The sequence below is a fragment of the Neolamprologus multifasciatus genome, chromosome 9, assembly GCF_963576455.1.
Source record: "Neolamprologus multifasciatus chromosome 9, fNeoMul1.2, whole genome shotgun sequence".
NCBI lineage: Eukaryota > Metazoa > Chordata > Actinopteri > Cichliformes > Cichlidae > Neolamprologus > Neolamprologus multifasciatus.
Genome location: NC_140447.1, coordinates 10,687,897 through 10,701,059, shown reverse-complemented (window position 1 = coordinate 10,701,059; position 13,163 = coordinate 10,687,897). Strand labels below are relative to the sequence as shown.

General features: G+C 42.0%; 1 protein-coding gene across 2 annotated transcripts in view; it reads right to left on the bottom strand.

The window, feature by feature from the left end:
• vav3a (vav guanine nucleotide exchange factor 3a) overlaps window positions 1-13,163 on the bottom strand; it is a 103,216-nt gene that overhangs the window by 55,746 nt on the left and 34,307 nt on the right. For both annotated transcript variants that reach the window (XM_085172236.1, XM_085172237.1), the window contains exons 3-4: window positions 1,630-1,688; window positions 1,399-1,464 (exon numbers count right to left, since the gene is read on the bottom strand). In XM_085172236.1, the coding sequence (XP_085028362.1) occupies window positions 1,399-1,464; window positions 1,630-1,688 (125 nt within the window). The remainder of the gene's footprint in view (window positions 1-1,398; window positions 1,465-1,629; window positions 1,689-13,163) is intronic.

The window sequence follows — 13,163 nt, the reverse complement described above, 5'->3', positions numbered from 1 at the left end:
GAATTTAAACACTTTGTTAGCCTTGCACATTAAAACAGATTAGAACAGATGAAATCTCCAGTGATGAGAGAGAAGAATTTGCTCTTAATCCCAAAAATTTATTTTGGTTCTAGATGGGCAACAAGATTGTATGCTTGGCTAAAAAAAAAACAAATTAAATGAAACCTCTTGTTGTGTGGAACGGTGTGCACATGTTTCAGTTGCGTCTGTTATATGGCTGCTAAACACTGAGCAGATGGGAGAATGTGGCTCAGTTCAGTGAGATCCAGGCTGACACATCAAATCTCCCGTGCTGGCTGCTATCAAGCCACTGTTTTGCTGTCACTACTCTTAGTGTGCCGCTTCCTTCTGTAGGAGCTGTCAGCGTTAAACACGGGCCAAACCACTGTGTCACTGTAAAGGTTTCCAACAGCATTTCTGCTGTAGGATTATGTCTCTCTGCTGACTTCAATTACCATGCAAGTGCCAGTATTTATGATCAGAAACAGACAGATGAACTGGAAAAATAGATAAGGGACAAAAATATCTGTCCATAAATTGGCATCTGACGCATTCAGTCTAAACAAAAATGCATTCTAAAATCCATATCAGATAGACCAGAGTCAATAATCCTACAGCTGCATTTAGATGAAGGCCTATGAATGGGACTGTGCCAGACATTCTGTCTGCAACGGAGGAGGATTATGTCATGTTATTATTTTGTCCCTGCTTTATTTCCAAAGGTGAAAAAAAGGTTGGTTTTAGTTGGTATCGAACACCGACCGACCTACATTGGTTGCACGCAGTATAGCTAACACCCTCTCTATGAACTTTATTTTTAGACAGAAAAATCTGTCGTTTAAATCTGCTAAGCTAACAGGTGTCTGCAGAGCAGGGCTTGAACAACAAATGATTAATTCACAGTCCCACACACCCCACTTGTGGCTAACTAAGGAAAAGAGCGGGGCGAGTTGATGCTGAAAATGGCTGCCTTCCAGACAACACCCAGGGAACAAATGGCAGCTTTATCCTCACAGGCGTGGAGAGTTTTAAGAGTCGAGGAAGCCGAACACTAAAGTAGAGCGACTGCGGTGCAATGGGATCACAGCGGTGAGCTGTCAGACCCCAGACTGCATCTTGACCATGGCCACACATGTGAAAGGTTTAATGACTGCATCTTGTGCAGCTATGCTGACAAAAGCTGTCTGCACACATCCTGAAAGACGTGTAAACATCTGCAAAAGAGCTCAGAAACCCCTTTTTGTTGGAGTATGTTACTCAGCGTGCCATAATGACACACACACGTGCACATAAAGACTCACAAGGTTGCTGACTTTTTAAAATGTAACATGTGTGTTAGAAATCCATCTTAAAATGTTCTTAAGGATATGGCTGGAAACAAAAGGGTGGAGAGCATACTCTATGAGGTCCTCCAGGTGGTTGTAGATGTCCTCATCTTCAACACTGTCCTCTGTTGGAAAGGGCCTGAGAGGAGAAAGCAGTCCATGTTTTAGGATTAAAATACCTCACAAGCTTCCAATGGCAGTATAATGCATCCATTACATTAGATTTTATTGTTCACTACTAAGATCACAAGATGCTATGAAAGAAATGCATTGTTTTGTATTAAAACATTTCACTTCCACATACCTGATTCCAGTCTGTTGTACAATCACAGTGTGGGAGAGTTTAGAAAGTGTGTCCATAACCTGAAACATAAAACACGTTTCAGGACATCAGGAAGGTGCATTTCTGATAACAGACACACGAGGGCAGCATTTTCAAACACTTCTGTGTTGCCCGTGCTCAACAAACAAACTGGGGCATATTTTACAGGAACGCGTTCATATGCTGTGTTGTTTTTACATCTTCGTGTGGAATTATTTTTGTACTGCGTTGCCTCCTAAAATACTCACTTTATATTTAAATCAAATAGAAAAGGAACAAGAAACAGAAAGAGAGAAGAGAAGTGTAATACACACAAAAAAAATATTGCTTTGGCTCCCAGTCAACAGCTGCAGCAGTACACCAACAACAAAGCAGTGTCACATGACCTACTGTCAGTGGGTGTGATGTTAACTGTGTCAGCTGATGCTGTTAGTGTGATATGTCATTTAAAGCTGCTTCCAGTGTGTTTAAACATCTCTACCTGTGTGTGTGTGTGTGTGTGTGTGTGTGTGAGTGTGTGTGTGTGTGAGACCGGATTGACTAATTACCACTGAACTCAGCTGGCTGAATGTAGATATGTTATGTGAGTCAAAACTCAACAGGGGAACTCTGTTTATTCTCCGTTTTTGAAACCTGCCAAACGGCCCACAAACCTCCTTTTTGAGGCCAAGCCTGCACTCACGCTAACACATCACAGATGTAATACAGATAAATTTGCCTCGGAGCTTTCTGAGATCAATACCGATCGCATGGCTCCCTTCCCCCCCTCCTGAAAACAGAGGCACTAGTGCTGTGCGATACTGCAGATTTCGGTATCAGTCCGATACCAAGTAAACATAGGGCCAGTACTGCCGATACAATACCGGTACTTTTACTCTATCAAGGCAGTTAATGTTGGGTAGAGCAGTGTGGCATGACTTATGTGATGAATCATCATTGATTTTCAAATTCTGATCTCATTTTAATGAATCACTGTGATTTTTACATTCCACAATTACTTACCACAAAAAAACACATCTTTCAGCTACATCAGCTTTTCGTGTCTGGGGTTTTGGAGACCTGAAATATAAATGTGGGCGTCTCTACGGCACTTTGGCTCAACCTCTGTTGTTTAAATGTGCTATAGGCTATAAATAAAATAAATGTGACAGTCAACACATTTTTCATAGTGCATGTTTGAGGTATATTTTTTGATTTCCCCAAAAAGTACTTTAACATAAATCAGCAGGCTACAGAGTGAACTTGGAGGACAGAAACAAAGAATCCATCTCATCACGCTAGTATCGATCCGAGACCGATACCATCGTCAGTATCAATACTATCGATATGTGGATCGATCGGCCCACCTCTAAGAGGCACACAGAGAGGACAGACAGAGTGTGGGTTGTTTTTAACACCAGTATCAGCTGGAAAGGATGTCTGATACATGAGTCGTCTGCTGCTTATCATTTTCACGTGATAATGGAAATCTTGTGAAATCCTGATGCGCCACGACCAGCAGCACATTGAGAATGCGCAAAATAAAGAGTGGGAGGATGCAAAGGAGGCATTTCAAATCAAACCAGCAGAACTGAAGTAGCTGCCCAGTGAAGGACCTGGGCTTGAACCTCATGTCTGACTGGGGTCTTTATGTGTGTGTGGCTTGTTGGGCTACTTGGTGCTTGTAAATCCCTCACACCCTAAACGTGCGTGTAGAATGTGCTATTGTTGTTGTTTACAAGTACACTTGCAAGCCACCTCAACCTTCACAAATAAGCTATGACAGCTTGACAGACAAAATCCAGGCAAAAAACAACAAGAAAAAAAGAGTATGTCAAGCACCGCACAGCTATTTAAGATCACTGCTCTGAGGGCACTGACACATGTTTTTGTCAGACGCTCTTTTTTTTGGTTTGGACAGGTAGAACACTAATAAAATAATTTAGTGGCAAAATTCAAACACACACACACACTGGATGTAGAGTTGTCACACAGAAGACGCAAGTCCTGAAGCAGGTACGTGAAGGTTAGACAATAATTAGCCCTTTATCAAGAAAAGAAGGATGATAATAAGGATTCAGACTTTAGACAGCACTAATGCTTTAATGCAGTCTAGGCAGTGCTCTTGCTTGTTTTATGAACACAGAAATGGGCATGCATGTTGGTACTGCGATCTAAACAGAGCCGCGAATGAGATAATAAAGAGCTGGAGACATGCGTACAGTTATTAGACAAAGCTGATGTAGCGCTCTCTCTTTCTCTCTAATAATGAATGAAGGGCTTGACATCCGGAGAGCGCATTGGCAGGTACAACATGTTCAAATGCTGCGACTCGGCCGCGTGTTGAACAGAGCTTCTGGAGGCCCTCCAGCTGTAGCTGGCAGGCGATTTTAGGGGACGAGTTCTGCGAAGCGCTGTGATTTTTTGGCTCCGCTGACTACATGAGTCACACGTAACTAAACTGACCATCTGCACAAGACTTTTGGAAGGCTCGCCACCATTACATCCATCTGCAGTCGCGCCGCTAATAAAAGAAATGTCAGGAAAATGTCCATAAAGGAAATGGGACTTTTTACAAGATGGCATGATCTTGGTGCAAAGCTTAATTGGTCAGCAAAGTAAAGATGTTATGTAAGACTGTAACATACATCGAAATCCTACGTGAAAGCAGCATCTACTTGTTGTGTTTAAAACACACACACACAAAAGATCAAGCGTTAGATTTGGTGTCCAGAGGTCACGGACTCGGCAGCAGACACGTACAGTACTGCAGCAGCAGATGATGAAGGCTCACAGGCCCTTTGATGGAGGCTAATAAGCCTGTCCTGTCTGACTGTGGCTGCACCCCTGGATCAAGTGATTCACATCAGGCCAATTAAAGCAGGATGAAGGATGTGTCTGCCCACAAGAATGGAAGACAAGCACACAGAGCCTGCGTGGGTGGGCTGACACAGAAATCACACATACACATATGTATGTATGTATGTATGTATGTATGTATGGATGGATGTATAGATAGATAGATAGATAGATAGATAGATAGATAGATAGATAGATAGATAGATAGATAGATAGATAGATAGATAGATAGATAGATAGATAGATAGATAGATAGATATGACTTGTGCATTAATAATGACACAAGTGCCATGTTTGCTCTATTTAGAGGAAGATCAATAGTAACCCATATATCTGTCCTGGAGATCAATCGGAGCCTATTTCTGATCTCCATCGACGGCCTCTTCTTTGTTTATCCTCGCTCATCCTTCCCTTCCTCTCGTGGCGGAGAGCAGATCAAGCAAATGGTTGATGCATTGTGAACGTATAACATGTCAACAGCTTTATTGGTTTCACACACAGCCCAGCACGCTGTCCCAGTTTCCTGCTCTTTGCTTTTACTCCTCCTTTCTGTTTCTCCTTTTCTTTATTTCTAAATCACAGATTGCCAGCTAAAAATAGGCATCACTGTGGAACACATGAAGCTCATCATATTACATGCTTCGCATAAAGACTTCCATCTACACGATCAGCTGTCTGGCAAACTCCACATTTAAGATTTTTCTGGCCGCGCTTGTATAAAACAAACCAGAGGTGTAACACTTGAGGGGCCAGGTTAAACCACACCAAACAAACAGGTGTGAAAGCATCTTGCAGCGCGTTGGCGTCGGCTGTATTCTTTCTCGCTGCTGTGGCAGTTATTTCAACGATTGCGACGCTCGCTGTCTTGAAGCCGCCTGTGTTTGGAACAGCTTCGGTTTACTCTCTGCACAAAGACTGTGTCTAAGAGGATGAGTTTGAGGGTGTTAAAGTGAAGGATGCTCTGTGTGTGAGTCGCTGCAGCAGAGGAGAAACTTAAAGCTCCGATTTATCTTTTGGCCCAAACAAAAAAAAACTAACTAGGAAAACAATATTATAAAGTTCTGTTAGTCTCATCCACAAATGTCTTTTTTTCATATCAGTCGGTCATTTTGTTTGCTTTTTCTCCACTGCCTCTGTCGGAGGCCACGCTTGATGAAACTTTAATGAAAGCAAGAAGCTTTCAGTACGTCCAAAAAAAATCTGTTTGTATTTTCAGCAAGAAAGACCAAAAAGCTCTTCCAGTTCAACTGTTTTTCCCATCAAACATTCACTGTTAAAGTGGAACAATGTAGAAGAAAAAGCCATCAAACAACACCACAGAGAGTGAACACGATGCACTCTGGTTTATATCGGGTGTAGGTGTAAGTGAGAGATGGGGGGTGGAGTACACGTGTTACTTAGACTAATTGATCTCAGTTTGCTTCTTGTGTTTTGTGACTGTGCTGTTGGGTGTGAGATTTATTATTGTTATTTGTGTCTACACACACACACACACGTGGATGTGGGTGTATGCTTGTTTGGGAGTACATCCAGTTGACGGATGCAGCTGGTGCATAAAATCTAATCCAGATATAAAGGGGAGAATAAAAACCTGATTGGCACAGAAAGAGAGAGCGAGAGCGTGTTTGACAATCAGTGCCACGGCTCATTAAGGCCCATAATACATCATTAGTGTGTTTGGATATACAGATGTATAGCTGATTGGAATGCGGCACACGTCGGCCATTTCCCTGTGTTTTGCTGCCTGCGTCATTTAGACAGCCATTCTCTGCATCAAGCTAACACTTCTTTCCATTATTTCTATGGCAAAAACAACTTCTTTTAAATGACAAGTCTCAGAAACCCCAGAGAAGTTCCTCTTATCCCGCTCTTTGAGACAGCTTCTGAGTCAAACCGCATGGACTTTCAGGTTTAATCAAGTGTCGGACTCAAGAACTTAAAAATGAACCAGGGAACCAGTTTAGCTCAAAAATTTAAAAAATCTGATCTCTTAAAAAACTGCAGCTTTGACAGTGGTCACTAGAGACTGGCTCCAAAAGAGAGTCAGTCCCCGCACACTCCTGACTTCATAACATTAAAAACATGGACACAGCTGCCGTGATGTCACTAACAGGTTTCTATGGTGCTATTTTGATGAGCAGTGGGTGTGGCCAGAAGGGGGCGGGCGTGAAACAGCGAGCTCACTATTAAAAGACTTGTGGTTGACAAGTTGTTAGCCGCCGAGCACATTATTAGATCATCTTCCAATTTGAAACACAGCATGGACGTTACTCAGTATGACCCGACATGAGTGACTGAGCCCATAAACTCGGTTTTCTCACTGACGTCCGCAGGACTGGAAGCTATCGCCACCTGGTGGCCTTCAGATGCTACATCCACATTTTATACCATCGATGATCACAAAACACATTTACAGAATAGGTATAAAGTAACTTTTTAAAAATCTTTTTATCTTTACTAAACCTCTCCCGGTGTTTTATTGTGCCAAACACATTTGTTTTTCCAAGAGGAGCACTATAGACTAGGCTCAACTCAACAAATCTCATCCACCTTCATACTGGACTCGAGGACATGGCGACCTTGACTGACAGAGGTCGATCAAGTTACTTAGCACTTAGCGTGTATCTCTGTGCGTGTGTGTAATGTACCTTTGTGGTAGCTTTTAAACCAGCTTGCTTGCATTTCTCTCATTTCTCCCTATGCTCACATATTAGCTATTTCCATCTATCCTGAAAATGTCCCACAGCCTAGCAAAGTAAAAACAGCTTTGGTTTCTATCTATTCCAATTAATAACAGATGTGCTGATAACTGGAAACAAGCAGGGATTGTCCTTACCAAAACAAGATTTTGAAAGTGCTATTAATAACTAATTAACTAATTATCTGTAAGTTTGAGGGCTGTTTGGCGCTCAAGACCTTGTATTCCAGCATGAAATTAGTCTGATAGCTGACAGCTAATTTAACATCGCAGCTTCACTCCATGTCTTGATTTGAGCTCATCAGTCTCTGTGTAATTCTAGAGCAAATATTCACAACAAACAACAAGCGTCTGAGTTTTGCCTTCATTTCTTTCTCTCAGCAGAGTAAGGTTAGAAGTAAGGTCATCCTCACTGTCCAGGTAAATCACATCAACTTCCACGGACCGCAGCCCCTCAGGACACACACACACAGTCGCTCACACATGTAGTCCCAGCCTCACAAGCAGATCCTTCACTCACACACATGCTTGTCTCCAGCCTCTCTGAATGGTTGACATTCACATCAGTGGGGGAGCGTTTTACACATGTGATCACACATTTGCATGGTTTTCACACATCGTGAAAAAACACGAAACAAGTGATGTTCCCAAATACACACATCTGATCTGCCAAATCCTCACTTTTCTGGCAGATTATTTAACTCCAGCTGAGCTTCACAGTGCCTGAATCAGCAGGCTGCTCACAACTGGCCAGCAGTAAGCAGACGCGCCAGCACATACATGCACATAGAGAGCACCATGAAATCAAGGAAGACCTCATAAATGAACATGACGTGGTGGAAGACTGAAACACCTTTGCTTTCTTCTTTAGGGAATACCTGCCATGCAGTGAAAACTGTCACGGTTCTGGGTCAGTTTGACCCAGTATTTTGAGTTGTTATGTTTTGGTGTGTTTTTGCATTTTGGATTCTTTCCTTATTATTAGGAATGCACCAATACCGATACTGGTATCGGGTATCGGGGCCGATACTATGAAATGTGTGTGTACTCATACTCGTAAAAGTTAACCAATACCATGAACCGATACTAACTTATTTCATTAGTCAGAGGGTGGCTGGTCATTTTTGTTGTAGTTTTTTAGATTGGCTACTAGGGGGACATCCCTCACTAAACAGGCACAGGGTTAGACGAGTCAGACTGGCAGCTCCAGATAAAAAAGAGAAACTGGAGGCTGCTGTAGCTAGGCTAAACAAAATGTCAGCAGTGTGGACCGGAACAGCCAACTTTAACTCAGGTTTTGGAAAAGCGATGAAAAATGTCAATAGAAAATCCACTGGCAGTTAAAATAACAGAGGCTCTGACTCATTTTATCGCTCTGGATGACCAGCCAATGCCGGTCATGGAAAACATAGGATTCTTCTCAGCATACTCCATATGAAATTCCCAGCCGCCCACACATCAGGGAGATAATGGTGCCAAAACTTTCTAAAGAGGTAAAGACAAGCAGTGTGTGCGCGATGTCAGTCCTTGGTTTAACGGCAAAGTGGACTGATGATCCACGGGCAGATGGGGAGTTCGTTCGTCAATGCCAAATACTTTCGTTATTTTGTTTGTTTGTTTACAATCTGGACACTCTGCAACAATTTAAGTTTATTTTATTCTCAAACCTAATTTGTATTTATTTTATTCCAAACAGAAGTGTTTATTTATTATTCTGAAAGCTCGAGACAGTGCCAATAGTTCAGTGATATTTTGTTAAATTACAATGTGGAGACTCTGCAATAATTTAACAGAAGTGCTTATTTTTCACTTGAAATTTTTTTGTGGTCATTTTTATTAAGATTTTATTTTTTATCGGCAGAGAATAAAATAAAACCTGTCTTCCAATTCATTGCATTTGTGTGTGTGTGTGGTAGAAGTATCGGTTTTTGTACTCTGTATCGGCAAGTACTCAGATCCAAGTATCGGTATCGTATCGGTTTGAAAAAATTGGTATCGTTGCATCCCTACTTATTTTGATGCTGATGATTATGAATGTATGTTTCAGTTATTCTTGTTTAGGGATTAGTTCGTAGGTTTTGTTCTCATGTTTATTGCAGGTTTAGTTCAGTATCTAGTCGGTCTCTGTGTCGTGTCTGCGTTTTTGTTTAGTGGTGTCTTGTTTCCTGTTTTACTCCGAAGGTTCATGTTCCTGTCTTATGTCAGTGTTTCTAGCTTTGTTCCCCGTGTCTCATTAGGTCTTATTCCTCCCAGCTGTGTTCCCCTTCTGTCTCTAATTCCTTGATGACTTCATCAGTGTATTTTAGCCCAGTGTGTCTTCGCGTCAGTGTCGCGTCGTCTGTTCATGCACCCTATTATTTCTAGCTGCACGTCATGATTCTAGTCTGCAAGATTCGGTATTGGACATGTTCATAGTCACTTTCTCCAGTCACGTTTCCCTGCACCTTCATGTGCCAGTACCGAGATCTCGTTCACAGTTTTTCATGTCGTGTTCATAGTCTGTCCACAGTACTTCGTAATAGTTCAGTCCTGGTCTTCGTTCATAGCCTTAGTTACTCCCAGTTTAGGTTTTTAGTTTTGTCATTCCCATAGTTTATGGTTTGTTATTTTGCCTTCTGTATCAGCCCTGATTAAAGGCTCGCTTTGAGCTTAGTGCAAGTTTTGCCTCCGGCGTCTGTGTCCGCACCTGGGTCCACCAAACACACTCTCCACACGGTCTGCCCTCGCGGGCCATGACAGAAAACCCTGTGCACATCTAAATCCTGGGCTCTGTCATAAATTTTATGTTTTTGTACATAAATATAACTAATAAAGGTTTTTGCTAATTTAGAATCAATATTGCCAAAAAACGTCTCATGTCTTTCATCTTGTTAAGGATTCACATCTCTGTATATGAATGCTAGTTCAACATAGTTTCTTTGGACGGTCTTTAGCATTTTGTCCAGTCTGATGTCTTGAGAGCAAGCACCCGTTTTTTCAGGCTTCTAGTAGAGCAAGCAGAAATGTTTGCATCTGTCATTGTTTATTCGTGCAAATTATTTTAAAAGCTAACAAAAAGCTAAATGTTTATCAGATATGTTCACATCCCGTTTCCCTTTAGCTCTAAAGACACTTTACCTGCATGCATCCAAAGCCTCTTCAAAGGTGTTCGGTGAATACGAACCTGACTACAAACTAACCACAAAAAACTGAAAACTTTCATACATATTTCAGGATGTCAGCGGGGCAGCTTGAGTTCTTGCTGGCAGAGCTGGGAGCACATCTGCGCGGGCAGAGGAATCATTTCAGAGATCTGATTGACCAGGAGCGGCGTCTAGCTGTGCGCCTGAGGTGAAATAGTTTTATTTAACTATTTCCACATCAGTAGATATTCAGTACTGCTCTGTGTTTTGAGACACAGCAAACGTATTGCCAAATGCAGCATCTGATTGGTCAGATTGGATGTTCGGAAAAAGCACCAAAAAGTTCCAAAAAGTAAAAAAAAAATAAATGTGTGAACAGCATTAAAAAGCAGCAAACCTGGGTGCCAGGTTAGCTCAATGCGTTGAGCGGGTGATCACATGCCAAAGGGCTGAGAGCAGCCTGACCTGCATCCTTTGCTGCATGTCTTCTGTCTTTGCGCCTGCTTTCCTGTCCTCTCTTCATTGTGTCTATTGAATGAAGTTGAAAAAGGCCAAAAAAAAGAATAGGCGAGTCTAAAAAATGCTTTTAACATGCAGATAATTCGTGCAGATTTTACAGGTCTACTGTGTCGAGGCCTTAAGGTTGTCCTTGCTGTCCTTGAGCAGCGACACTGTGGTACATTTTGATATTTTATGGCTACATTTTCACTTTTATGCTCAACAAAAGTGTTTATGGTAAATGGACTGGTTCTTATATAGCGCTTTTCTACTCATCTGAGCACTCAAAGCGCTTTACACAACTTGTGCATTCACCCATTCACACCCATTCGCACAAGCACATTTTTCTAAGTGCTTTATAGCTAACATTCACACACATTCATACTCCGATGGATGCATCGGAGAGCAATTTGGGGTTAGTATCTTGCCCAAGGATATTTGGCATGCAGACTAGGCGAAGCCAGGAATCGAACCACCAACCTTCCGATCAGTAGATGACCTGCTCTACCACCTGAGCTACAGTCACCCTTTTACACAAAAGATTCTCAGCAGTCCTTGCAGGCTAAGATCCTACATACAGAGATGAATCCTTCACGGAGGACCCCCCACTCGAAGTTAGTACGACACAAGCCAGAGCTTCTTGCTATTGTGTTCACTGCTGGTATTATCATTGACTTCATTGCAGCAGCCGTGCTAAAGACATAACCTCATCTCTTCCACCCACTCCTGAGCCAATCTGCAGCACAATCTCCATTGTTTCATCACGTTGACATGACAATATCAGTCCCTCGCTGCCGAAATACTATCTCGCAGTTAACTGGGGATGAAATGAAGCAAACGAGGGGAAAACAATCTCCCCAAAGCCTCTTTGAGGGGAAAATACAAACTGGTTTTAGTAGTGCTTTTCTTTAAGTGAAGCTACAAGGACTGTGTTTAAAGACTGCACATTTCAGCTCCTAGTGGGGATCATTTGGCGAGCAGAGACTTGAAAGACTGCCAGAAACCTTAACAAAGTGTAAGAGCAAGCTCGAGTGGGATGTCTGTGCTGAAAACGACGTCCTAAGGCGGTCAGTGAAAATCCATATGGACATTCCTCTGCAATTTTTTTTTCTCGAGAGCCTTTGATCCTGCAGCGTCCTTCAAAGAGCTTCAGCATGCGCCTCAGTTTTAGTCTGCCCCGTCTCACCCCACAGGATATTATGAACCCAAACGGGGGGTGTGAGTGAGTGCTGTGAAAATGGAATCACAGGCAAATTAATTAGAAAACAAGTTTGAGATCTGTTTGGGTCAGGACTGGGACACAAACACGTCCTCGAATGTCTGCTGCTTTTATGTAGGCTGACAAACTGCAGAAGCACGCTACGAGAAGATGACGGGAGCGCTGACGAATGACAACAGCAACGATCGTTACTCGCTAAAGATTCTCCACAGCTGGCAGACTAACAAAGAAACATGTAAATTGCTTTATATAAAATAGTTTTTTGGGTTGTTTTTTATCAGCATCGGCCAAATTGACTTGAATTTAAAACTCAAACTTTTATTCGCTTTTACTTCAGTCGTTTAATTGGGGGCTGAATCCACCAGGGACACCAGGAGAATGTAATTAAAAGCTGGAAGGTCAGAAAAGTCAACAGATCTGTGTCTTAGGAGGCGCTCAGAAGAGGAAACTGTCGCCCAGTTCAGAGAAGAAACATAGAGCCGGGAGCTTCAGAAGACACATCCTTCGCTCTGCTTTTTTCTTGATTTACAGCCGCTCTGAATGTAGGTAAACAAAGAGTGAATCAGGGTTATCAATCTCGTTGCACTTCGCAGAGCTATTCATCGTGCTAGTTTACATGTCAGGTATTTTACGACCTCTTTTCGTCATCGCCGGATTATACTGTCGACTGTCGAGCGGCATGAGCGAAATCCTCAATGAGATGTTACCATAAATCCAAATCTCGGTGGTATAAAGTAATAACACCTTTCATATTGGCTCCAGACAATAAAAGCAAAGTAAATGCAGACTTTCCTCATGTCAGGCCAGAAGCCTATATTAATATACCACCTTTTATTGGTCATCTTATTATCAAGGGTAGTGTATACAAGATTCGACAAGCTGGATTAGAGCTAATCATCTCATCCAGGACTGTCAAATTAAACTGTGCAATGAAGGAGGCCTGTAAAGTGAAACTTCCCTTTCTGAGAGTGTAAAGACGTTTTACTACACATTTAAAACGTGCTATAGTTTTTCCACATAATAAAGAAATGCTGCTTTGGGCTTAAATTGTAAAAAATACATGTGTAAAACTACAGCTCATTGCGCTGAAAACCCAGTATAAAAATCATAAATCACTAGACTAGATAGTTCTGTTATTTAA